Below are 23,198 nucleotides of genomic sequence, written 5' to 3'. Positions count from 1 at the left end.
CAATTATACTGCCTCTCATGGGTGTAGCCATGATTTTTGTTAGTGGGGTGTAGGCTTTTTGGGGGGGGGGGAGAACCTCAGTTAGCTATGTATTTTTATTGACATTTATTGATTTGGGGAGGCAACTGCCCCTCCCTGTCCCCCATGGCTACACCCATGCTGCCTCTCATCTTGGAAGTACAGTGGTACCTCAGGTTACATATGCTTCAGGTTACACACTCCGCTAACTCAGAAATAGTGCTTCAGGTTAAGAACTTTGCTTCAGGATGAGAACAGAAATCGTGCTCCGGCGGCGCGGCAGCAGCAGGAGGCCCCATTAGCTAAAGCGGTGCTTCAGGTTAAGAACAGTTTCAGGTTAAGTACGGACCTCCGGAACGAATTAAGTACTTAACCTGAGGTATACAGCCATTGTTCTCCCCATGCATTTGTCTAACTTACTTAGAAAGCCATTTGAGCTGATTGCCACCACATATTGTGGGAGAGAATTCTGAGGTTTAGCTGTGCATTGCACGAAGATGTGCTTTGTCTGGGAAGGAGGTTATTAGCTTGTTGGTGGGGGTGGTATGTACAGTAAGGTTGCCAGATGTCCCCATTTCCTGGGGACTGACCTTGGATTTACAAATCAGTCCCCACACAAAATCCTATCATTCCTACTGAAGTTGAAAAGTGTCCCTGGATTCATTGAAAAAAATCTGATAACCTTAATGTACAGTAATTTGTGTCCTCATGTTGATCATTTATGTTGTGAACTGCCCTGTGATCTTCAAACAAATAATGCTTTATTTGGTCTTCCCTGAATCGTCCAACATTCAGCTTCATCAGACGTTATCGTGTCCTAATATTTTCAAAGAAGCCTGTTCACCTTTCGTGTCCTGTCTTATTTGTTTCCAGCGCCCTACTTTTTTTTTAAGCGCCAGATACTGCAACCTTTTTTCCTCCTATAGGAATTTCTCCTGTCCCTTGACCATTTCAGCTGCCCCTTTCCTGAAACTTTTCGGGATTGCAAGCCTTTTTCTCATTCCTAGAAAATGCCACACCAAGAAGTATGTTTTTCTTAGTGATTTGCAACACGTGCAAGGAGGCTTCCGTTGGATTTCCCACATTCGTTTTTATGCACACCACGGCCAAGCCCCTCGCTCGCTCGTGCGCGCGCGCGCTCTTTATCAACAAAGCGTTTCTTCCTCCGCTTCGCAATATTCATCAGGCGGCTGCTGCCATGGTGACTGGCATGGGCTCAGCTGATGGCTTGAGGCAGATGCACCAATCCAGCGGTGAAGCACGGGATGATGCTGAACAAACCCGGCAGGTGATTGGGCAGTGGGTGCAGGGTGCTATTTTTAGGGGGCGTGGCAAAGATAGGAGGGTGAAGGAGGCGGGAGGGGAAGAGTGAGCCTCGAGCCCTCCGCGCTGGAGCGAACAAAAGCGTCCCTTGTTCGCGGGCGGCTGCACAGCAGCGGCGCAGGTAAGTGGGGGGAATCGGTTTCTGGAACCCGAAGCGAAATGGGATATTGGAGTGAATCGAGGTCTCGGTAGCTAAGCAAGCAGAAAATAAATAGTTTTGCATGCTATTAATAAAGCGGCGCCCGCCTTGGGTGGTTTTCCGGCGATGAGAAGGTGCACGTCGCGGTTGTTGGGAGTTAAAAAAGAGCGGACAACAGGTTTCATAAGCTCTAGCTATAAAACAAAGCGGAAATTGAATATATTTCCTATAACGTCCCTTCGTTTTAACACTGGCACTAGGCATGAAGGGGGTCATTTTAGGCTCCTGTTAACGGTGGCCAGTTTTATCTCTAGGCTGCAATGGCTTGAATTCCATTTTATTTTCTTAACTTTGCATCCTACCAATGTAGTGGGGGGGTTGGGGAATTGTAGAGTTGAAGCAATAATGCCGTCTGCTCTTTAAAGAAAAGAAAGACCTTGTGTGTTTGCCAAGCCAGAGTACATAACAGATACCGGTAACTAAACAGAGCCCCCCCCCCTTTTTTCTACCTTCTTTTGAACGGAGTTCAAAGTGTTCAGCATCTGACTGGTTGACGACCTGTGCACCGAGATAAGCCTGCATATCGTGCAGATTGCTTAACGTCCTTGTGGATGAAACAGACCTCTAACATGTTCACTATTGTAGTCCTGGGAGGGGAGGCAGGGCGGCATTCTGCTTGAGGGGCAGCTTCTGGGGCAGGCGAAAAATGCTATTGTTATACTTGCGTCTACATAGCTTTCACCCCCATGCGGTTTAAAATTATGAACAACTGTGGGGGTGAGGCTTACTCTCAAGCAAGTTTTGGACCATGACCCTGATTCAAGAATCCACCCTGTACTTAAATTTCACCGAGCATCCTTGGGCTCGCTGTGCTCCCAGGGTTGTTGTACAGATAAAGGTGAATTCGGTAAATGTACTAAACTCTTTGGAAGAAGTGTGGGAATGAAATCCTCCCATTATGCAACAGTAATTCCCTCAAGGTGTATTGAAAGAAAACTAGCTAAATGGAAACTTACTCTCTTCTCCCCTCCCAATAAGTGAACAAGATTTCCTTGAGATAGGTAGAGTGTTTGGGGATATATATATTAGTGGGACTTTTCTCTGCGAGTCAGTCCCTGGTCTGCAACTTACTGGATTTGGGGCATGTTTTGAAGTAGAATGTCAGTAGCATTGACTCTTACCTATTCATTTACATCAGTACCAGTAAAAGTTCGCAAGGAGGAAGGTGTCTTTTGAACAGTGACTCTTTCTTAATCTCGGATGCTCCTTGTGGAGGAGAAGGGGAGAGAATGGGTAATTTTAGGGCAGGGGTAGGCAGCCTAAGACCCTGGGGCGGGATGCTGCCCAATCGCCTTCTCAGTCTGGCCCGCGGACGGTCTGGGAATCAGCGTGTTTTTACATGAGTGGAATGTGTGCTTTTATTTAAAATGCATCTCTGGGTTATTTGTGGGGCATGGGAATTTGTTCTCTTTTTTTTTTCAAAATCTAGTCCTGTCCACCACATGTTCTGAGGGGTGGTGGACCGGCCCACGGCTGAAAAAGGTTTCTGACCCCTGTTTTAGGTACCATTTTTGTCTTGAGAGTGACCTAGGAGCATAACAGTAGGAAAGGTCACACTCGTGCTGCTCACTCTAAGGAGAAGGAATTGTAAAAGCCAATAAAAAGTACTTGAGTGTGTAATAAATGTGTGTCCTTGAGAAGATATCTGTGCTGGAAGCCCTGAGGCTCAGATAAAACTCCAAGGTTGGCATTCTCCACTGTATGTTAAAGATTGGACAAAAAGAAAATGAGATGTTCCTAACAATTGTACATTGGAGGTAGGCAATCTTATCATTTGTTTTTCAATGATGGCAGATCACTGGCCACTGTTCCTATATTATTCTATATAATAATGCTACCTAGAGCTTAGCAATAAATTACTTTTTTACACTACTGGTGGTATTGTGTACTGTATTCATGCTTGGACAAGATTAGATTTCTTTAAAATATTTTTTGCCATGTGCATTAATACTTGCTCCATTAGGTAACAATACGGTTAAGGAGCAATGCTCCAGTTAAGTAACAATACATTGGTTTATGCAGTAGGGTGTTTCCTTTTCTTTACACTCAGGGCTGGTCTGAGCTCACCTTTTGAACTGTTCAAACCACACAAGTAAAACATAATCTACATCTGTTAAAACAACCTACTTTTGATATAGCTGTACTAAGTTGCCAGTTTCTTTCTTCTATGGTACCTGAGCTTTTAGGAATTAAGCAGTAGTCAAGCATTCAGCAGACACTCAGATCTAGAGAAGAAAATATTGTGCCTGTGGATTTTCTGCCTATCATAGACACAAGATTTCCTTGGTTTAATTCTGGTGCAAGTGAATTAGATCAGATAGCAATATAAAAATCTAGTTTAGTTTTATCCACACATGGTGTGTGTGCAGGGGCCCAGATGCTTGCTGATACAGCAGATGGAATTGGTTGTTGGACAGAAGTAGAGATGGGTCATCAGTTTTCTTTTTTACTATCTATATGAGGATAAAGATGATTTGGGAGAGGAGCAACAGGTAATCTGCTTTATCCAGGGAGATTGCTTGTGTGTTGGATTGTACACTACAAATCAGGAGCATTGGTAGCTGCCACTTAGAAAGGTTTTGCCTCCTCTTGAGGCAAGCATTGGCTTAAGAGAGGGTACAGAAAGATGTTGAAATGGAAGTAGTTAGGTACTTCTTGTTGGGATTAGGAAAGCAGGAGGCTATTGATCTGCAGTATTGGTGACTCTGGCAACTTGTAGTTGTATCAATCTATCTACAGGTCACTTGGGCTAAGGACTAAGTAGTTCTCAATTTGAAGATTATAAGCCCTAAGCTTATCTTGGCACTTTTGTGCCCAGCCCTCTATCCTTAGTTGCTCTAACCAGCAGAGTTTAGTAAGGGTATGATCCTCGAAGGCATTCAGCCTATGCCAGCATCTCAGATAGGCTAGATCAATTCTGGCTGCTAGTGAGGGAAGGCCCAACTCATTTCTGTGGTGGGTCTCCCGATGTTCTGCCAGGAAGTCCCAAAAATCAGCCTCATAAATTTATTTTGTAGGACCTCTATTTAAGATCTAACACCAATTCCCAAAATATCAGCCCGGTAGAGCATTTAGGCAATGATTTTAGAGACAGTGATCTTAATAGCTAGGTTTATTAACTGGCCACCCTTTGAATGGACGAACCTATATAGCTGCCCAGTAGTGACCAAATATTAGCTTAATTGCTTCCAGATGGTGTTTCCATTATGACTTTCCATCAATAAGTAATCCTAGATATTTAAATCTGGGTACTTGCTCAAGGGTGCAACAACCTAGAGTCCACCTGGACTTGGTAGTCCTCTTGCCAAATACAGTGACCTTGGTTTTATCATAGTTAATTTTTAGATGTTCGTTTTTACACAGCTGTCCAATTTAACCAGCACCCTCCTGTCCAATTTTATTCTGAGATAACAAAACTAAATCATTGGTGTAGAGCAGAATTGACAATTTACGATTCGCAAGGGTGGGGGCAGAAAAGAAGGAGGATTCCATATCAGAGATTAAATTATTTATATAGTAATTAAATAGGAAGGGTGCCAGGATACATCCTTGCTTGACACCTCTGTTAATTGTGATTCTTCTTCTTTGGCTATCACTTGTAGTTGAGTAAGATTGTCTTCCATAAACACAGTTTTAACAATGAGTCCTTACGTGACTGTGGAGGCCAATTCTGGATCCACATGTCCTTCCACAGTGGGGACATAGTTTTCTGGGCAGGAGTTGATCATGGTAAGGGTTTGCCAAGTGTGCCTTCCTCTTAGTGTGTTTCTCCCTTTCGTTCTGAGTTTGAGCATCTTCAAAGCCCATGACACCTTTGGTAAAGGCTGTTCTTCAATTGGAGCGCTCACAGGCCAGTGTTTCCCAATTGTCGGTGTTTATACTACATTTTTTAATATTTGCCTTGAGAGAGTCTTTAAGCCTCTTTTGTTGACCACCAGCATTATGCTTTCCATTTTTAAGTTTGGAATAGAGTAGTTGCTTTGGAAGACAATCATCAGGCATCTGCACAACATGACTAGTCCAGTGAAGAATGTTGAAGAATCATTGCTTCGACACTGGTGATCTTTCCAGTACACTGGCATTAGTTTGCCTGTATTCCCAAGTGATATGTAAAACATTTCAAAGACACCGTTGATGGAATCTTTCAAGGAGTTGGAGATGGCGTTTATAAATGGTCCACATTTCACAAGCATACAGTAAGGTTGGTAGTACAATAGCTTTGTAAAAAAGCATTTTGGTTTCCCTGCGAATGTCCTGGTCCTCAAACACTGCACATCGGGAGAAAGCTGCACTCACAGAGCTCAGGCAATGCTGGATTTTGGCATCAGTGTTGACCCTTATGGAAAGATTACTGCCCAGGCAGGAAAAGTGATCAACATTTTCCAACCTTACACCATTGAGTTGGATTTGTGGTGCTGCAGAGGGGTTGTTTTGTGTTTTTTGGTGCAGCACTTTGGTTTTTTGGATGTTGAGTGATAGGCCAAACTTTTCGTAAGCTTCTGCGAACATATTTAGGATGGTTGGGAGGTCATCTTCTGGGTGTGCACACACTACGTTGTCATCAGCATACTAAAGCTCTAGGATGAAAGGTACAGTAACCTTACTCTTTGCTTTCAGCCTGCTCAGATTGAAGAGCTTTCCATCTGTTTAGTATATGTTTTCTACTCCCGAGGGGAGTTTCCCTTTAACAAAGTGTAGGATCATGGCATTGAAAATAATGAATAGAGTTGGGGCAATAATGCAACCCTGTTTAACACCTCATCTCAATGTGAATGGTTCATTTTGAGAGCCATTGTTATCTGTGATTGTGGTCATCATATTATCATGGAGGAGCCGAAGCATGTTCACAAATTTATCTGGGCAGCTGATTTTCAGAAGGTCATTCCACAGGGCATTACGATTTACAGTTTCGAAGGTCTTAGTCAGGTCAATAAAAGCCATATAAAAAGGCTGGTTTTGCTCTCTGCATTTTTCTTGAAGCTATTGAGAGGTGAAAATCATGTCCACTGTCCCCCTAGAGGGTCAAAAACCATTTTGGGATATAGGAAGGGTCCCCTCAGATATTGTTAAGAGACCGTTTGCTAAGATCCTTACAAAAATTTTGTCAGCCGCAGCTAATAAAGAGATGCCTTGACAGTTTGTGCAATCTGTTCTGTCACCTTTTTTTTAAGAGATTGATTATTTTGGCGTCCCTTATGTCTGCTGGGATCTCCTCTCCCAGATTTTTTTCATGAGCTTGTGAAGTTGTGCAAGTTCATTTCCACCCACTTTGAAGACTTCAGGCAGGTATCCCATCAGGTGCGGTGGCTTTGTTGTTTTTCATTTGATTAACAGCTGTACACAACTCTCCCCGATTTGGAGATACTGCAAGCTCATCTTGTTTTTGCGGAATTTGTGAGAGGACCTCAGCAGCTACGGGGGAGTTGCAGTTAAGGAGATGCTGGTAATGTTATTTCCAGCACAGTGCAATAGCTTCTTTATCTTTACAGTGGTACCTCGGGTTAAGAACTTAATTCGTTCTGGAGGTCCGTTCTTAACCTGAAACTGTTCTTAACCTGAAGCACCACTTTAGCTAAGGGGGCCTCCCGCTGCCGCCGCGCCACTGCTGCGCGATTTCTGTTCTCATCCTGAAGCAAAGTTCTTAACCCGAGGTACTATTTCTGGGTTAGTGGAGTCTGTAACCTGAAACGTCTGTAACCTGAAGCATGTGTAACCCGAGGTACCGCTGTATTTATATAGTAATTAAATAGGAAGGGTGCCAGTATACATCCTTGCTTAACACCCTCTATTACAGAAGTACCTTGTTTTGCAACCAGGATTCGCTGGCAGAAAAGGACGCTGGACAAAGTGCCGCGTCTGCGCATGCATGCCAAACCCGGAAGTAACCCATTCCGGTACTTCCGGGTTTGCCACAGACATTTGATGGAATGGGCACTCGACGAGGCGGATGCTAGATGATTTGGAATTAGCAGGGAGTTCAATCCTGCTGCTTTGCCTTGTGCCCCTGGTGGGAAGATTGCAGGAATATGCAGCCAATGCAGGATTTCACTCCTGCCCACCAATCAGCATCAGGAGTGATGTCAGTGACTGAACATGGTTTGAAGGAAATTGCCTCACACCCAGATTGAACCCCCTCTGCTCTAGAGCATGGGCAAGTACCTGTATCTGAAGTGATACAGAATTCAACCAGAATTCTGATATTTCATTCTGCAAAATGTGTAGAATGACTCCAGAGCAAGTCTAGAGGAAGCTGACATTGAAAATGTGTGCAAATATTGTTGAAACAGACCTCAAACTAGTAGCAGTCAGCTGTGAGCCAGAAAGTCCCTGTATTTGCTATAGCAATGAATTATTTGGGGTAGTTTCATGCAAGTCACTCTCTCTTGACTTCAAACACAGCTAAACACTATGTAGAGGCTAAATATTTATTAGTCATAAGTTTTTTTATATTTCACAACTTCTTTGCTGACTAATAATTAGTTTGGCAGTTTACAAAACATAACTATCTGGACAGGGTTGTTTCTACTCTGTAAATAATGTACCAAGCGGAAACATGCATTTCCATGTTTGATCTTATATCATTTGTTTTGTAACCTTAAAAATTGGACAAAGAAAGAGGAAGTGAAGAGCACGCACTGTTGCTTATATTTTTAGACTTGTTTAAATGGGTCACACTAGATAGCTCAGTCGGTTAGGGTGTGGTGCTGCTAAACATCAAGGTTGCAGGTTCAGTCCAGCTGCATATTCTGCAATGCAGAAGGTTAGACTAGATGATTCTCAGGGTCCCTTTTAACTCTATGATTCTGTGAAATGGAGAACTTTTTGTTTTTACAGTCAAGCAGTGTATAAATTTTATTAAATACATGCATAAGGCACCCGTTGCCCTTGCATTTCAGAACAGCTACTGCAGACAGAAAGAAACAAAGTACAATGGAACCTCCATTGTCAAACATCTCGGCTGCCAAACATTTCGGAAGCTGAACGCTGAAAACCTGGAAGTGAATGCTTCTGTTTTCGAACACGCCTCGGAAGTCGAATGGCTTCCGAGGCACATTTCTCCATTTTCTCCATTCACCTTGCTGACAGCCCTTTGATCTTCAGTTTTCGAACATTTCGGAAGTTGTAACGGACTTCCGGAACAGATTCCGGAACAGAAAACTGAGGTCCCACTGTACAGTGGTACCTCGGGTTACATACGCTTCAGGTTACATACGCCTCAGGTTACAGACTCCGCTAACCCAGAAATAGTACTTCAGGTTAAGAACTTTGCTTCAGGATGAGAACAGAAATCGTGCTCTGGCGGCAGCGGGAGGCCCCATTAGCTAAAGTGGTGCTTCAGGTTAAGAACAGTTTCAGGTTAAGAATGGACATCCAGAACGAATTAAGTTCTTAACCCGAGGTACCACTGTACTGTACTGGAAACCACAGGAGGAGAGAGGGTTCTTGTGCTCTAAACCTGCTTGCTGGTTTCCTATAGGCCACTGTTCAGCCACTGTAAGAACCGGATGCTAGACTAGATGGGATGTTGGCCTTCTCAAACAAAAATGGAGGGGAAATAATGTTAGTTAATTATCACACTGAAGTGTCCCATCCCTTTCAATAATGAGATTTTTTGAGATAATTCATATATTTATTTAAGAATATTAGATTGGTTTTGTATTAAGATACAGTAGGAATCTTGAAAGGTTTCTATAACAGGATGTGTTACATTGTGTGATATTCTTTGCTGATATTTGTATTATCATTTGGAGTTCATATAGCACATGTAATGTTTATATTAATTGGATAATATATTTAATTAATAAATAAAAACAACCAGACACTTTTTGAGGGTGTTATGGAAGAGGGTCATTTTTAAAATTTTGCCTCACGTCCTTCCCTTGGGCTGGAACTTACATAACCCTGTATATAATATAACCTTATATATTGATCTTATATATCCCAGTTATAATGAAGATTCCCTGACACTTTCTGGGGCAGCCCAGTCAGATGGGGAGCATGTAAATAATAAATTATTATTCTATTAGCTCTCGCAACTGAAAGTTTTATAGTAGGCATGGGAACCTTTTTTAGCCTGAGGCTTGTGTCAGATGAATCCAGAGATGAAACAGGGCAAGAGCAACAGATGTGTCTCCTACTTTTTACAGTGACTCATTCCAGCTGTACAAAAACTGGCGCGTTTACACATTCCCAAACAGGTATTTCTTTCATCCAGGCAAGCAAGAGGGATTATCGTTGTTGAAGAGCACATTCTAGTCAGGCAAAATCACTCTGTGTTCATGAGTAAGGTCTGGGAAGTGCTAGATGGACTTGGAGGTTTCCTACCTGTTAGACAGCTTTCACAGCCAAGTTTTGACAGACCTTCGTGGGAAGAGCATACTGAATGCCTTTCTGTTCAAAACATACAACATAGATGATATTAAGAACACACTCAGTTTATGATGGTGCTGGATGTTTCAGAATAAAGGGTGTGGTTTTAGAGGTGTGTTGATTCTTAATTATGAAGAGTTTTGTAGATTAAAACCCAATGCCTTAATCTTCCCTGTAAACAATTGGGAGCCAGTGCAGATTTTGGAGCCCTGGTTTAACACACTGTGTACCATCCCAGCAAGGTAATGTTGTGCCTGTGCTAACTGAAGCTTTGGAACCTGGGAAGACTAGCACCACATCACCTATCCTATAGTATTTTAAAAATGACCAGGCTGGGTTCATTTTGCTCGGAGACCACCTGATCTCAAAACAGTAGTTTAGAGTGAAGCTGATCACCTCAATGACGTCGCAAGTAATATATGCACAGGAGTCCAATCAATGAGATCCAAAATAATTGTGAAAAGGTGGCCTTTGGGAGAGAAGCTCATTGTTCGCCAGTAAAGGGGGTAATAAAATTACCCTCTTGAAGTTAGAAGTCCTAGATAATTTAAGTTACTAAAGTCTAAACTCTTCATACACGAGGAAAAAAAATGAGAGAATGTTGAATTCAGTATTTAAAAATTCACCTGAAAACAGTTTGTTATAAGATGGAGGTTTTAAATTGCTTTTTTTCATTTTTATTCACCTTTCAGGAAGCTTTTTTTGTACCACTCGTTATTAACTGCATTCAGTTTTGGCATTAAGACCTCTTTTTGTAAGGATGTTTTTGGTCAGTTGGGTCAACTTTTAATTCATAAGCTGTTGTCTTGCTTTGGCTTAAGAAATACATAAAGAAAAGAAGTAAAGACAAAGTGTCTACAAACCTGTGTGCACCATTATTTTATTTGAAATTTTCCTTCTTTAACTACTATCAGCTGTAGCCAACAAGCCACAGATAGAGGAAGACTGATTTGAAGATGGAAGCCTGTTATGTGTGCATAATCCATTTTGGGTTGTAGCAATTGGCCTAGTGGGGAAATGTAGGGTACTTTTATTTCCTTGGAGCTTGCTTGGGTAAATTTATTGTTATTATTTGCATTCTTATCCCATCTTTTTCTCCAAGATAGTCAAAGTTGTGTACATGGTCCCCCCCCCCCCCTTTATTCACCACAATCCTGTGAAGCTGAGAGTGGGTGACTTGCTCAAGATCACCCAATGAGTGTCTTGGCTGAGTGGAGATTCGAACCCTGGTCTCCCAGGTCATAGTCTGACACTCCAATCACTGTACCACACTGGTGGAAACCTAGTATTTTCACTTTCATATGTTGAAGTCTTTTTTAAGAGCAAAGACTACAGAATTGTTCGTGGTGAGTTCCGGCATCTCTTTTTCTAGAAAAATAGCACTGCTTGGAACTATATTGTGTTGGGCAGGTTAAGGTTTGTTTAGCAATGACACCCTCAATAAACCATTAAATGTCAGACTTGGAAATATGTAGTATACAATGGTACAGTGTAGTACAAGCTTGGGCTTGTTTATCTGTACTTTAGAGCTTTGTTTTCTGCATTTGTATGCGAGGACCTTTTTGTTAAAAGGTCACTGATTTTGTTAAAGGCAAAGGGAGCCTTGCATTTTGTAGCTGTCAAAACTGTGTGATGCAGCAGTGAGCCAGAACAATGCAAACATAGTGGCCTAATCCTGAGTATTGTAAAAGCTGTTTGGAATGACAGCAGTGGATGTAGTCGTCGTCTTTGGCGATCACTCATAGCCGAGTAAGATTGTCTTCCATAAACACGGTTTTAACAATGAGTCTGTAAGTGACTGTGGAGGCCAATTCTGGATCCACACATCCTTCCACAGTGGGGATATTGGTTTCTGGGCGGGAGTTGATCACAGTGTGGATTTGCCAAGCGTGCCTTCCTCTTAGCACGTTTCTCACTTGCATCCTGAGTTTGAGTGTCTTCAAAGCCCATGACATCTTTGGTAAAGGCTATTCTCCAACTGGAGTGGATATAGTAGGCCTCTGCAAAACAGCTGTGGGCTAGGCCCAGGGCTTCCAAAACGATTAGTGGCAGAAGTACTGCAGGGACTCTCCAGGCTGCTGCTTGGGTCTGATCCTATCCATTTTGGTTCCACGTTTATGATCTCTAGCACACATACAAATGCAGGAAGCTGTAACCTCTTGGTAATGCTGTTCCACAGTGCCTCGTCTGAGAGATCCCCTGCAGCTTGCTGCTGTGTTCTTCTGGTGTCTTTCATGTTGGCCAAATTTTGCCAGTTCCTCTCCCCCACCCTCCACAGCTCTCCACATCCCCTCCTGCACAATGTTTGAGATTTTCAGGGCTTCAGTATGTGGGGAAGGCCTGTCGTGCAAGCAGAACTCTACTCAGCCTTCTCTGAATCCTAAACATGGCAGTGTGTGTAGGATATTCTCATAGACGTGTCTCTTAAGACATTCCATATGGGCATGAGGAGAGCCTAGCCCAGGGGTGCAGAACTTGTTAGGCTCCATGGGCCAGATCCTGATCAGGGGGCCCCCCACTTGTCAAAATCCCTTTCACTCTGGAGTGAGATCCGGCTGAAGGGGGAGAGAAGTCTTAAGCCCGAACTTGCTGTGATTTTAAAAAAGGAGCAGGAGACTTTGCTAGCCTTTGGGAGACTCACCCCACCCCAGATTTAAGATTGTCAACACCTAATGTTGTGGGAAGTGCCAGGAAAAGGCCTGCTAAAAATCCAATGCTTGGGAACTCTGGTTTTTTATTTATGTTGTATTGATATAACACGAAATTCATGCTTTGTAGACAAATGCAAACTATTATTTCCCCCTGCAAATAAGATAGCAAACTCTGATTTGCCATAGTCAAGCATAATAAGTTAGTGCAAGTCACAGAATTTCGGGCAGGGGTGTGTTATTGTTTTGCACTCAACAGTTTATGAATTTCCTATCGTCTCTCCCTGTAGGTTTCAATGGCTGCCTGTCGGCAAACACAATTTTCTGAAGGAGGAAAAAGTAAATCCATAATGAATGGAGCTGGAACCTCGCAAGGACAATGGGGGAGGGCCTGGTAAGAGAATACTGCCCCAACATACGGTAGTTTTAGGTGCTATATAAAAATTGCTTCCATTACTGCAACATGAAGAAGTGTCAGATCATAAGGCTGGCAGGCTGTGTTTTAGAGGTGATGTAGGTCCAACCCATTCTCCAGAGCAAATTACGGCTCCACTTCAGATTAATGTCTTCATTTCCTTTTAGATGCATTATTTTATGTGTATCAAAGTTATCTGTGTACCAAAGAAAGCAAAAAATCGACTCAAAAGCCTCTTTTGGAAACCTGCCTGGAGACATCCTCTCTAACTGGTATAGTTTGAGACAGTCTGGAAGCTGAGAATACAATTAAAATTTTCAGAAGTTGCCACACTTGAGGCAGTGTTGGATTTTGATGTATCAATGCAATCCTCATGATTAAGGCATTCAACAGATTATTGATCCTCCTGTTCTGGAAGTTTTTAGAACATGGATGGGCAACCTTTTTGTATGTGGGGGACACATTCCCTCAGGGATTATTGCTCCGGGGGGGGGGGGGGGAGTGTTAATATGCCAGCAGTGACCAGGGCCAGAATGGGAAGGCAGAGTAGGGACACCCCCATCTCTCTTTCTCCTAGTGCAGGAGGATTGTGGGGAGAGAAGCAGATTCCTCTTTCCAGAGCCCTGAACTCATTGCTTGCAGAGGGCTTTTGGACCTTACACTGAGGGCTGCATGTGGCCTTAGGTTACCTAGGCCTGTGTTAGAGGGGTTATCATATGAGTTGGATCCCGAGCAGGAAGGTGAGGGAGGTGTCTTGTGCTAAGTTAGGTTCATTGATTACATGTGGTAATTGTTGGGATGCAGCCAAGGAATCGGCAATTGGCAGGCCCCCAGCTGGCCCCAGCCTACCAGCCAGTGTGCCGGGCGATCTCCAGTCCTTGGATCAGCATGAAACTGCGACCCTAGCTTCAGAAGCCTTCAGAAGCTGGGCACACACACTCAGCAGAGTAAAACGCTGCACAACAGAAGTGGCATGGAGAGGCTGTGTTGAGCATATTTACCAGCAGTTTATCCAGCTTACATCAGGACGAAAGGAAAACATGTCTTCTCCCCTTCATGTCCAAAGCAAGACAGCAAAACAAAAGCTATACACAAACGGAAGTTCCCAGCAAGCTGTGCTGGACTATAAACAGATATGTGACACACAACAGTCTCATGCCTGTTCCTTAAGGTGGAACGGAATATTCTAACAGTAATATGCAGATGTTTATGAACAAGAAACAGAAAGGTACCCCTAGTAGGGTTATTTGGAGTCACAGATCTGAGATCAATGCCAAAATAAACATGGTGGCAGCAGGCCCATTTCTAGAAGTAAAGAGAAAATAGATGTGGGATGCTGAACCTTCCCCCAAATATGTCACTTACCTCCTTGAACTTTGTCCCTTACTATGGCTTTTCAGTGGGTGCAAATGCTGGAAGTGAGCCTAGGTGAAATAAGTTGTTATGGCAGGAAGAAGGGTGTGTGTAGGTTGGTTGGTTTTGCAAATTCTACTGTCATCCTTGAGACCCCGAGCACTGCACAATAAACAAATTATTTATCTCTGTGTCTAAATCAGGCCATAATCAAAGCAGCAGCATCTTGCAACTATTCAGTTTCTTTTGTCTCTTATGTTTCAGGAAAGTTGACGGGTATTCCTTGGCGTGTGTCATCTTTCTACTCCTATTTGCACCCTTCATTGTATATTATTTCATAATGTCATGCGATCAGTACAGTTGTTCTCTAACTAAGCCAGCCATTGACTTGGTCACGGGGAAAGCCAGTCTCTTGGATATCTGGCACAAGACACCACCATTGACTTGGAAAGCTGTGACCCTCTATGCTTCTTGGGTAATCTTCCAGGTATGTGCCTTGAGGCTTCTCTGTTGGAATCCAATAGGGCATAAGTAAGGCAGTCTCAGGTATGTGATCAAAACTGAGCTTTTCTGATTGCAAAACAGTATTTTATTGGTAGAATCAAAGTTCACACATGAAACTAGGGAATATAGACTGTCCATTATTATCCTGTGAATGCTATTGGCAACAACCCAAGACTCTGGGATTCAGCATTCTGTCACCACCCGATTTGCATCAGCTGTTAAGATCCCTGGCTTTCGGGACCCATCTGTGACAATTCTACTGCTGACCCTTTTTCATTTGTATTGCTGTTTCCAGTACTCTGTCCTCCCACTCATGTTCTACATACATACACACACCAAATACAATGACTGAGTCATTAGAAAGACTGTAGGTACATAAGAATTGACACAGGGAGAAGAAATGTAGATAATGTAGAATAATGCCTGAAACTGCAGGGAGTAGAAATTATCAAGGCGGGATTTGGAAGGGGGAAAAACAACTGTCAGAAATAAGAGCATTGAGAACACGAGCCAAAATTACCCATCCTTCATAACTACCTGACAGTTCAGAAATCATTTAACGTTTTTATAACAAAGATTCCTGCATTGTAGGGGGGTTGACTAGATGACCCTCAGGGTCCCTTCTGACTCTATAATTCTTTGATTCTAAGATGCTTCTCACAAATTAATTTTTGTTACAGGTATTTTTGTACATGCTTCCTGACTTTTGTCACAAATTTCTTCCTTATTTTCGAGGAGGAGTGCAAGAAGGGGCTGTCACACCCGCTGGTAAGCTCATTTTTGCCAATACTTTTTCTTCACAAGGCTTTTTAGCATCACCCAGAAATACAATGATGGCATGGGCGCTACTCTTGTCGTTCCATGTGCAGAGACCTAAAAAGGCAAACTCAAGCCTATAAGCGTGTTGCTTTTGTGATGCAGGAGAAAAGGCATTGTTTACAACTAAACCCCAAAGGAATTCTTAGAATGTGGGATCTGTGTCTTTCAGCTGCTTAGATTTTGCCCCTCAGAGGGTTGTATGAAGTCAGTATGAGGTAGTGGTTAGAGTTGTTGTGAGGATAAAGCAGGGAGGCAAAGAACCATGTCTATCACCTTGAGCTCCTTGCAGGAAAGTTGGGCTATGAATGCAATAAATAAATAAATAAAATTCTACAATGAAGTGTATACATGCTTAGGCATGCTGCATTGTACTGTAGAAACCCTTTTGACTCTGCAAAAGTGATTCACATGCAACATGCCTCCAGCTCAATGCCAACTGATCCCAGGAAGCTTGACAGCAGAAAATCTATGCAGTGTGCTAAAGCAGAGGCAGGGAGCCCAAGGTCTACATTACCTCAACGGCAACCTTCAAAGAGACCAAATGCCAGTGATGGGTAGGGCCAGAAGCAAAACGTGGGTGGGGTCCTAGGCAAAATGTGGTTGGAGCAATAGGTGTCGCTTACCTTTGTGCGGCAGGCTACATTCCAACCACACAAAAATGTGATGTTGCTACACAAACACACCCTCTGCTTGCATACATCCTACATCCAGGCAAGCAAGAGGTAGTATCATAGTTCAAAGGCATGCTCCAGACAGGAAGGATTGTGGTCTAGGGTGTCCCAAGGGGCAGATGCAGAGACCAGAGGACGACATTTGGCCTGTGGATTTGAGGTCTGTGTCAAAAGCTCAATTACAAGGTCCCCGGTAATAATGCAAGTAGCATTCCACAAAGCTAACAAGACATCCATCACTTGGGAAACGTTTTCTCTTCATAAAGGTCATCCTAATATTGGCTGAATTTCTGAGAGCATCCTAATGTCAAATTAAGGATTGAGAACTAAACCAATGCATATCACAGACAAGGAATGTAACCTAAGAACATCTCTGCTGGATATTTCCAATCCAGCATCCTGTTTGCAACAACAGCCAGGCACATGCTTCTAGGAAGTTCACAAGCAGGACATGAGAACCACGGGATTCCTGTTTCTTTATGTGATGTTAAACATGGACGTTCCATTTGGCTATCCTGGCTAATAGTAGTTGATACTCAATTTTACAGAAAATAGGTTTTATGGCTAATGCTTTATTTAGCATTATATTGTCAAGCGTTCACCATTCTGAGAACTCTTGCGAAAAGGCAGTCTACAAATACATCTGGGTACACAGTTGCCCATGTTGTACTATTGGAACGGGTTGGGAAAGTGGGTGATTTTTAAAATGTTCCATTACATTCAAAGCAGATTCATACAAATAGACTGGGTAGGATGAGTTGGTTCCTCCCCACTCCAAAACTCTATGCTATGAAGACTTGCATCACTTTATGAAAATGGTACAGAACTGCAAAGTTCACAACCACTGGATATCACACTGACTTCCCTACCTCTTTGTCAAGTGCCATCACTAAACTGGACCATGCAACTCTCTTCCCTTTCAGGCGCAGTACTCAAATATGAGGTCAATGGACTTCAAGCCTGGCTTATCACGCACATACTCTGGTTTGCAAACACTTACCACTTCCACTGGTTCTCGCCCACCATCATTTTTGACAACTGGATTCCTCTCTTGTGGTGTGCAAATATCCTGGGCTATGTCGTTTCCATATTTGTAATGATAAAAGCCTACTATTTCCCCACTAATGCAGAAGATCGGTATGTTGGCATTGCATATATTACTACATCTATGGTGTTTGCACATTTGATGAGCATTTTTCATTCTGATAAATAAAACAAATCAATCCAGTAGCGCCCTACTTTTGCTTTCCCACATGACATCCTAGATGCAGGAGTCTAATATTTGTCCGTTATGGCATACAACCATGTAAACTCATTAAACTAGTCAGTAAGTACAGTGGTACCTTGGGTTACATACGCTTCAGGTTACAGACTCCGCTAACCCAGAAATAGTACCTTGGGTTAAGAACTTTGCTTCAGGATGAGAACAGAAATCGTGCTCCGGCGGCAGCGGGAGGCCCCATTAGCTAAAGTGGTGCTTCAGGTTAAGAACAGTTTCAGGTTAAGAATGGACCTCCGGAACGAATTAAGTACTTAACGTGAGGTACCACTGTAATTAAGGGACGCAGGTGGCGCTGTGGGTTGAACCACAGAGCCTAGGATTTGCCAATCAGAAGGTCGCGGTTCGAATCCCCGTCATGGGGTGAGCTCCCGTTGCTCGGTCCCTGCTCCTGCCAACCTAGCAGTTCGAAAGCACATCAAAATGCAAGTAGATTAAAAGGTACCACTCCGGCGGGAAGGTAAACGGCGTTTCCATACGCTGCTCTGGTTTGCCAGAAGCTGCTTAGTCATGCTGGCCACATGACTCAGAAGCTGTACGCCGGCTCCCTCGGCCAATAAAGCAAGATGAGCGCCGCAACCCCAGAGTTGGTTATGACTGGACCTAATGGTCAGGGGCCCCTTTACCTTTACCTTTTACCACTGTAATTATGTGCCTTTTAAAAGAATTTTCTCAATATCATGTTTTGAAATTGATTTTAGATTAATCTTTTCAATTTTTTGTTTTTGTTTTAAACAATTTTAGCAAATTCACTGGTAACTTCTTCTATGACTTCATGATGGGGATTGAATTTAATCCTCGTTTAGGAAAGTGGTTTGATTTCAAACTGTTCTTCAATGGCCGCCCAGGCATTGTAGCATGGACTCTGATCAACCTCTCTTATGCAGCGAAACAACAAGAATTATATGGACAAGTAACTAACTCAATGATACTTGTCAATGTCCTCCAGGTAAGCCAAGACCTTGTTAAATGCCAAGTGAATCTTAATGCTCTGAATATATAAACTGATGGAATTTAGGATCTAATAGGTGCTCCATATATCTAGCTTCATCCCCTTGCTCCTGCTTACATTTATATCCCAACTTTCTTCCATCATGGAACTCAAGGTAGTGTACATGTGATTCCCAGTCACTCATCCAGGTGCTGAACAGAACAAGATCTGCTTTACTTCAGCAAAGTGCCTTCAGGCTAAAACTTGTAGACCATCATCAGTATAAGTTAGTGAGTTCTGATCTTAGTGTGGTAAAGAATTATGGCTCACATAAGTGTGCATGTGTGTGCCCATCCAGTTTAGGGGCTAGCTATACTTTCAAATATTGGAAGTTTGATTCTCTGAAGTGTGGAGTGTCTAGAACTGCATTTTTGTCAAAAACGTTTATCCCATCTCAAATAAGAGAAAATTTGTAAGATGAGGCTCAGCAGAAGCAATCAAAAGAAGCCTGATGTGACTATACTGCCAAAATCTAGCGATTTAAGCATTTAAATTTTCAAGGAAGGATTTCACAGTTGTCCCTCTATGGCTAGCCCTAGTGATCTCTGTTGTGTTCTTTTTCAGGGTATATATGTTTTGGATTTTTTCTGGAATGAAGCCTGGTATTTGAAAACGATGGACATCTGTCACGATCATTTTGGATGGTACCTGGGCTGGGGAGACACTGTTTGGCTTCCTTATCTCTATACACTGCAGGTATTTTCATATGTTCATGTTGTGAAATTCATTAATCCCTAGAAACAGTAGTAACAACAGTGGCATTATTAGCTGCTACAGTAAAGGTCCTGTTCAATTTTATTGACTGCTTTGGACACATGCTGTGGCTCCTGACATCCCAAACCAAATACATTTATATCCTGCCCCTTTTTCCCCCCTAAGAAGCAGGATACAAGTGGTCTCCTTCCACCCCATTTTATCCTTGCAGCAGCCCTGTGAGGAAGATTTTGCTGAGAGGTAGTGATTGATCCAAACTCACCCAGGGAGTTGATGACTGAGTGAAGATTTGAACCCAGATCTCCCCAGTCCTCATCCAGCAGTCTGAACACTACACCATATTGGCTCTCATTATGACAAAGCGAGTGACTGCAGGGTCATCTGTGGCTTATCTATCTGTGTTATAGAGTATTTATCATAAGAGCAGTTTCCCCACCCCCCCTGGCAGGCAACAGCTTCATTCTCTAGTATGGGCTCCTCTAATGAAAGCAGACAGGTACCAATTCTGTATAAACGTTTGCTTATGGGGTATGTTTCTCTCTCCTTCTTTAGGGATTATACTTGGTCTACCACCCTGTCCATCTGGCTACAAGCAGTGCAGTTGGGATTCTACTATTTGGTTTAGTGGGCTACTATATCTTTAGAATGACCAATCATCAGAAAGATCTCTTTCGTCGTACAGATGGCAACTGTAAAATCTGGGGCAGAAAGCCCAAGTACATTGAATGCTCCTATACGTCAACAGATGGGATCAAACACCACAGCAAGTTGTTGACATCCGGCTTCTGGGGAGTGGCACGCCATTTTAACTATACGGGTGACTTGATGGGCTCCCTGGCATACTGTCTATGTTGTGGTTTTGAACACATTCTGCCTTACTTCTACATAATTTATATGACCATTCTTCTGGTTCACCGTTGCATCCGGGATGAACACCGATGCTCCAGCAAGTATGGCAACGATTGGAAGAAGTATACTGATGCAGTACCTTACCGGCTAATTCCTGGGCTCTTTTAAATGCTCGATTTCTCGACTTCAAAAGGTTTATGAACAGTTATCTTTTCAGTGCAGCAAGTTTTGAGGATCTAAAAAGCAGCACCTTTTTGGCGCACCTGATGAGACACAATTCTAATATCTGTTAAGGTCATTGTGCCACTAAAATGATCTAACTTTTTTAAAGGTGTGGATTTTGTTTTGTTTTTTAAAAGTTCCCTGTCCTTGACCAACAAAGCTTCAGATTTAAAAGTTGAATCTTGAGGAGCATTCAGACTGATACCTTGGACACACAGAGATTCCAAAGTGTGTACAGGGACAGGAATACACACACAAGCCCTGCCACCAGTGTCCTCATGGATCTTTTCCCTGCCTGTCCTACCTGTCCTCATGTTGTGTGAGGAAGGTCTTGGTTCTTCTTGAAAGTGCCTAACTGCACATGATGGAAGATGTTTCTCCTCAACTTCACATGTTCAACTTCACAGAAGTAGAAGCCGCCTGCAGACTTCCATTGGGCAACACAAGGGAGGTTTAGAATGGGGGGTTGGGCAAGATGCTCGTGAGAACTTTGGGGACAAGGTTTCCTTGTGTGCTGGCCACAAGGATGCTAGGGGGAGGGATTGAATGCACATCCCTGCTTCCATCTACACTTGGAACATTTGCGTGTGAACATGCTTCTGGTTGTAACTGAATCTACAATGTCACTTCACTCTGGGGCACAACCCACAGGCAAATGACTGGCCCTTTAAAACTTCTATTCTTTCCCCTGTGGTTTGAACAGTGGTGATTCTTGATAGCTTCAATCTGAGTTTGATTGTTCTGGTCAGCTATAAATGAGCAGAGCTCCAGTTACATTATCATCTGATATATGGTCTTCGGATAGGTTTATTGTAACTACATCAGAGATTCTGGAGCAGTAGTTAAGCTCTAAATGCATACTGGATAACAAAGGGACACGATTCTAAAACATGACAGCTGGGTTGGTAGAAGGTCTCTTATCAGTTCTGTTAATTGTGATAAAAATCGCATTCTAGAAATGTGTTGGAATACTGCCCTCACTAATTATCATAGATGTTTTCTGCATACAAGTTCACCCTTTTTTATGGGAATGCATATATTTTAAGTGGGAATAGCAACACTTCTGCCTACCTTTTTCAGAATTGCATACTAGATGCAGATAGTTTACCACTTTGAGAACCAAGTTCCTGTTTGACAAGGAACCACCTAGCCTAAACTTCTTATGCAGTCTTTCCAGTGAAGTGACACCTCTTGCGTATACAGCTTAATGTTAGGGTGAGGAAGACTAGCTGGTGATGGACATCAAGGCTTTACCCTATAGTTAAATGCAAAAGTCCTTTGCCTGGCCCTAGATGGCTTTGATGCTTTCTATTTACTGTGAAAACAGTGCTGGAATAGTGTCTTCACAAAATCAAATTCAAAGGTGAAGAAAGAAGGCAGAGTATTCTTCCCATTCATGCATTAAGTGACACAATGTAAAAATAAAGTGGAGTGTTTTCTTCTGTCCTATCTTCTTAAATCTGCTCCCACCCAGATATAGTGCCACGGAATTAAAGTTGCTTTATGCTTGCTTACCACATTTTTCACATGCAAGAATATATTTTTCGTAATTAGGAAGGCACGGTTTTCACGTATGTACACAGCATAACAACAGTGGCTCACCAAGTCCACTGACAGATGGACAGATGGGAAACTATCTGTCTGCTATGTAGAAATCAAGCATGTTTTTAATAAAAGGATCACCTTGATCTTCCAAAATGTTATCTTTTCCAGAACAGAATATCTTTATTGTTATAAATACAATACACTTCCCTGTGATTCATGAATAGTCTAAGCCCCAAGCACATTCAACTGATTTGTGTTGGGATATTGGGTTGGATTGCACAAGCATAAGGCCTCTTCCCTGTACACATGGACTTTTCTTAATTTAGTGCCAGTAAGTTTATGTAAGCACAGAGAATGCAAATCCAACAGTTTGCTTGTATAGGTAGAAGCAAGGCATTGTGCAATATCTTACACAAGGCCTTACATGATATCTTACACAGTGCTGTTATCAGAAGTTTGAGTTCTTTTTATGAAATGAAAGAAGGAATGATGTGGAAACCAGATTTTTCATGCCGCATGCTTTGAAGCACACAAATGTACCATGCATTATTCACAGTATTACAGGTGCAGCCAGTGGCGCTCATGAGATGTTGTCATACTACAACACCCATCATCCGTAACTGGTAGCTGGGGCTGCTGAGAGTTGTAGTCCATTAATTGGAGGGCATCAGGTTGGCTATTCCTGCTATTGGTGGTGGTGCTAAGAAAATATCACCTTAAGAAATTGTAATGGAAAAATTATGGATCACCATAATTACTGGTTTGTTTTACTTTTGTTTATTATGTATTTTATGTTTCCATTTGTATTTTTATGTTGTGACCTGCCCTATGATCTTTGGAGGGCGGTATACAAATTTAATAAATAGGTAATAATGTGATCAACTTAATTTTCTAAAACTACAAAGTTACGAGGTGCATCTTCCCCACCATTTGAATACTTGCTCTGTTTTATCTTGATCTGAACAACATCTGCAAACATCTTTATAGCTCAGTTCCATACATAAAGAAGCCAGAGGGGCTTCAGCCGTTAAGACTGTTGAATTTTGATCGGGAAGACCTGGGTTCTAATGCTCATTCAGTTTCTTTCTCGGCTCATCCTCACAGGATTGTTGTGAAGAGAAAATCATGTATGCTGATCTGACCTCCTTACATACATGATTACTAAGAAGGCAGGGTATTCCCATTGCGCCCTGCAGGGTTAGGCACAGGATTGCAGCCTTAGCAGCTAGGTTTAAAGATTTCCCTTTCAGCTCTACAGCCGAAATGAAAAGGAGCAAA

At 42.5% G+C, this 23,198-nt stretch overlaps 1 protein-coding gene across 1 annotated transcript; it reads left to right on the top strand.

The window, feature by feature from the left end:
* The first annotated feature begins 1,351 nt into the window (after window positions 1-1,351).
* DHCR7 (7-dehydrocholesterol reductase) lies at window positions 1,352-22,818 on the top strand. Its single transcript, XM_083435522.1, has 8 exons — window positions 1,352-1,462; window positions 12,849-12,952; window positions 14,591-14,813; window positions 15,511-15,598; window positions 17,244-17,457; window positions 18,344-18,548; window positions 19,155-19,286; window positions 19,857-22,818. The coding sequence occupies exons 2-8, from the start codon at window positions 12,855-12,857 to the stop codon at window positions 20,319-20,321; spliced, it is 1,425 nt and encodes a 474-aa protein (XP_083291648.1). The 5' UTR covers window positions 1,352-1,462; window positions 12,849-12,854; the 3' UTR covers window positions 20,322-22,818.
* The last annotated feature ends 380 nt before the right edge of the window (window positions 22,819-23,198 follow it).

This window comes from Podarcis tiliguerta (genome assembly GCF_965153285.1).
Source record: "Podarcis tiliguerta genome assembly, chromosome: 1".
Lineage (NCBI taxonomy): Eukaryota > Metazoa > Chordata > Lepidosauria > Squamata > Lacertidae > Podarcis > Podarcis tiliguerta.
The sequence above is the reverse complement of the archived record's forward strand: the minus strand, read 5'-3'. Positions and strand labels throughout refer to the sequence as shown.

Bases quoted from the DNA above. Each gene is read 5' to 3' on its own strand.
- DHCR7 (XM_083435522.1), top strand. From the start codon at position 12,855: ATGGCTGCCTGTCGGCAAACACAATTTTCTGAAGGAGGAAAAAGTAAA. The intron at 15,599-17,243 runs GTAAGCTCATTT...CTTCCCTTTCAG, and splicing joins AGGGGCTGTCACACCCGCTG to GCGCAGTACTCAAATATGAG. The intron at 19,287-19,856 runs GTATTTTCATAT...CTCCTTCTTTAG, and splicing joins CTTATCTCTATACACTGCAG to GGATTATACTTGGTCTACCA.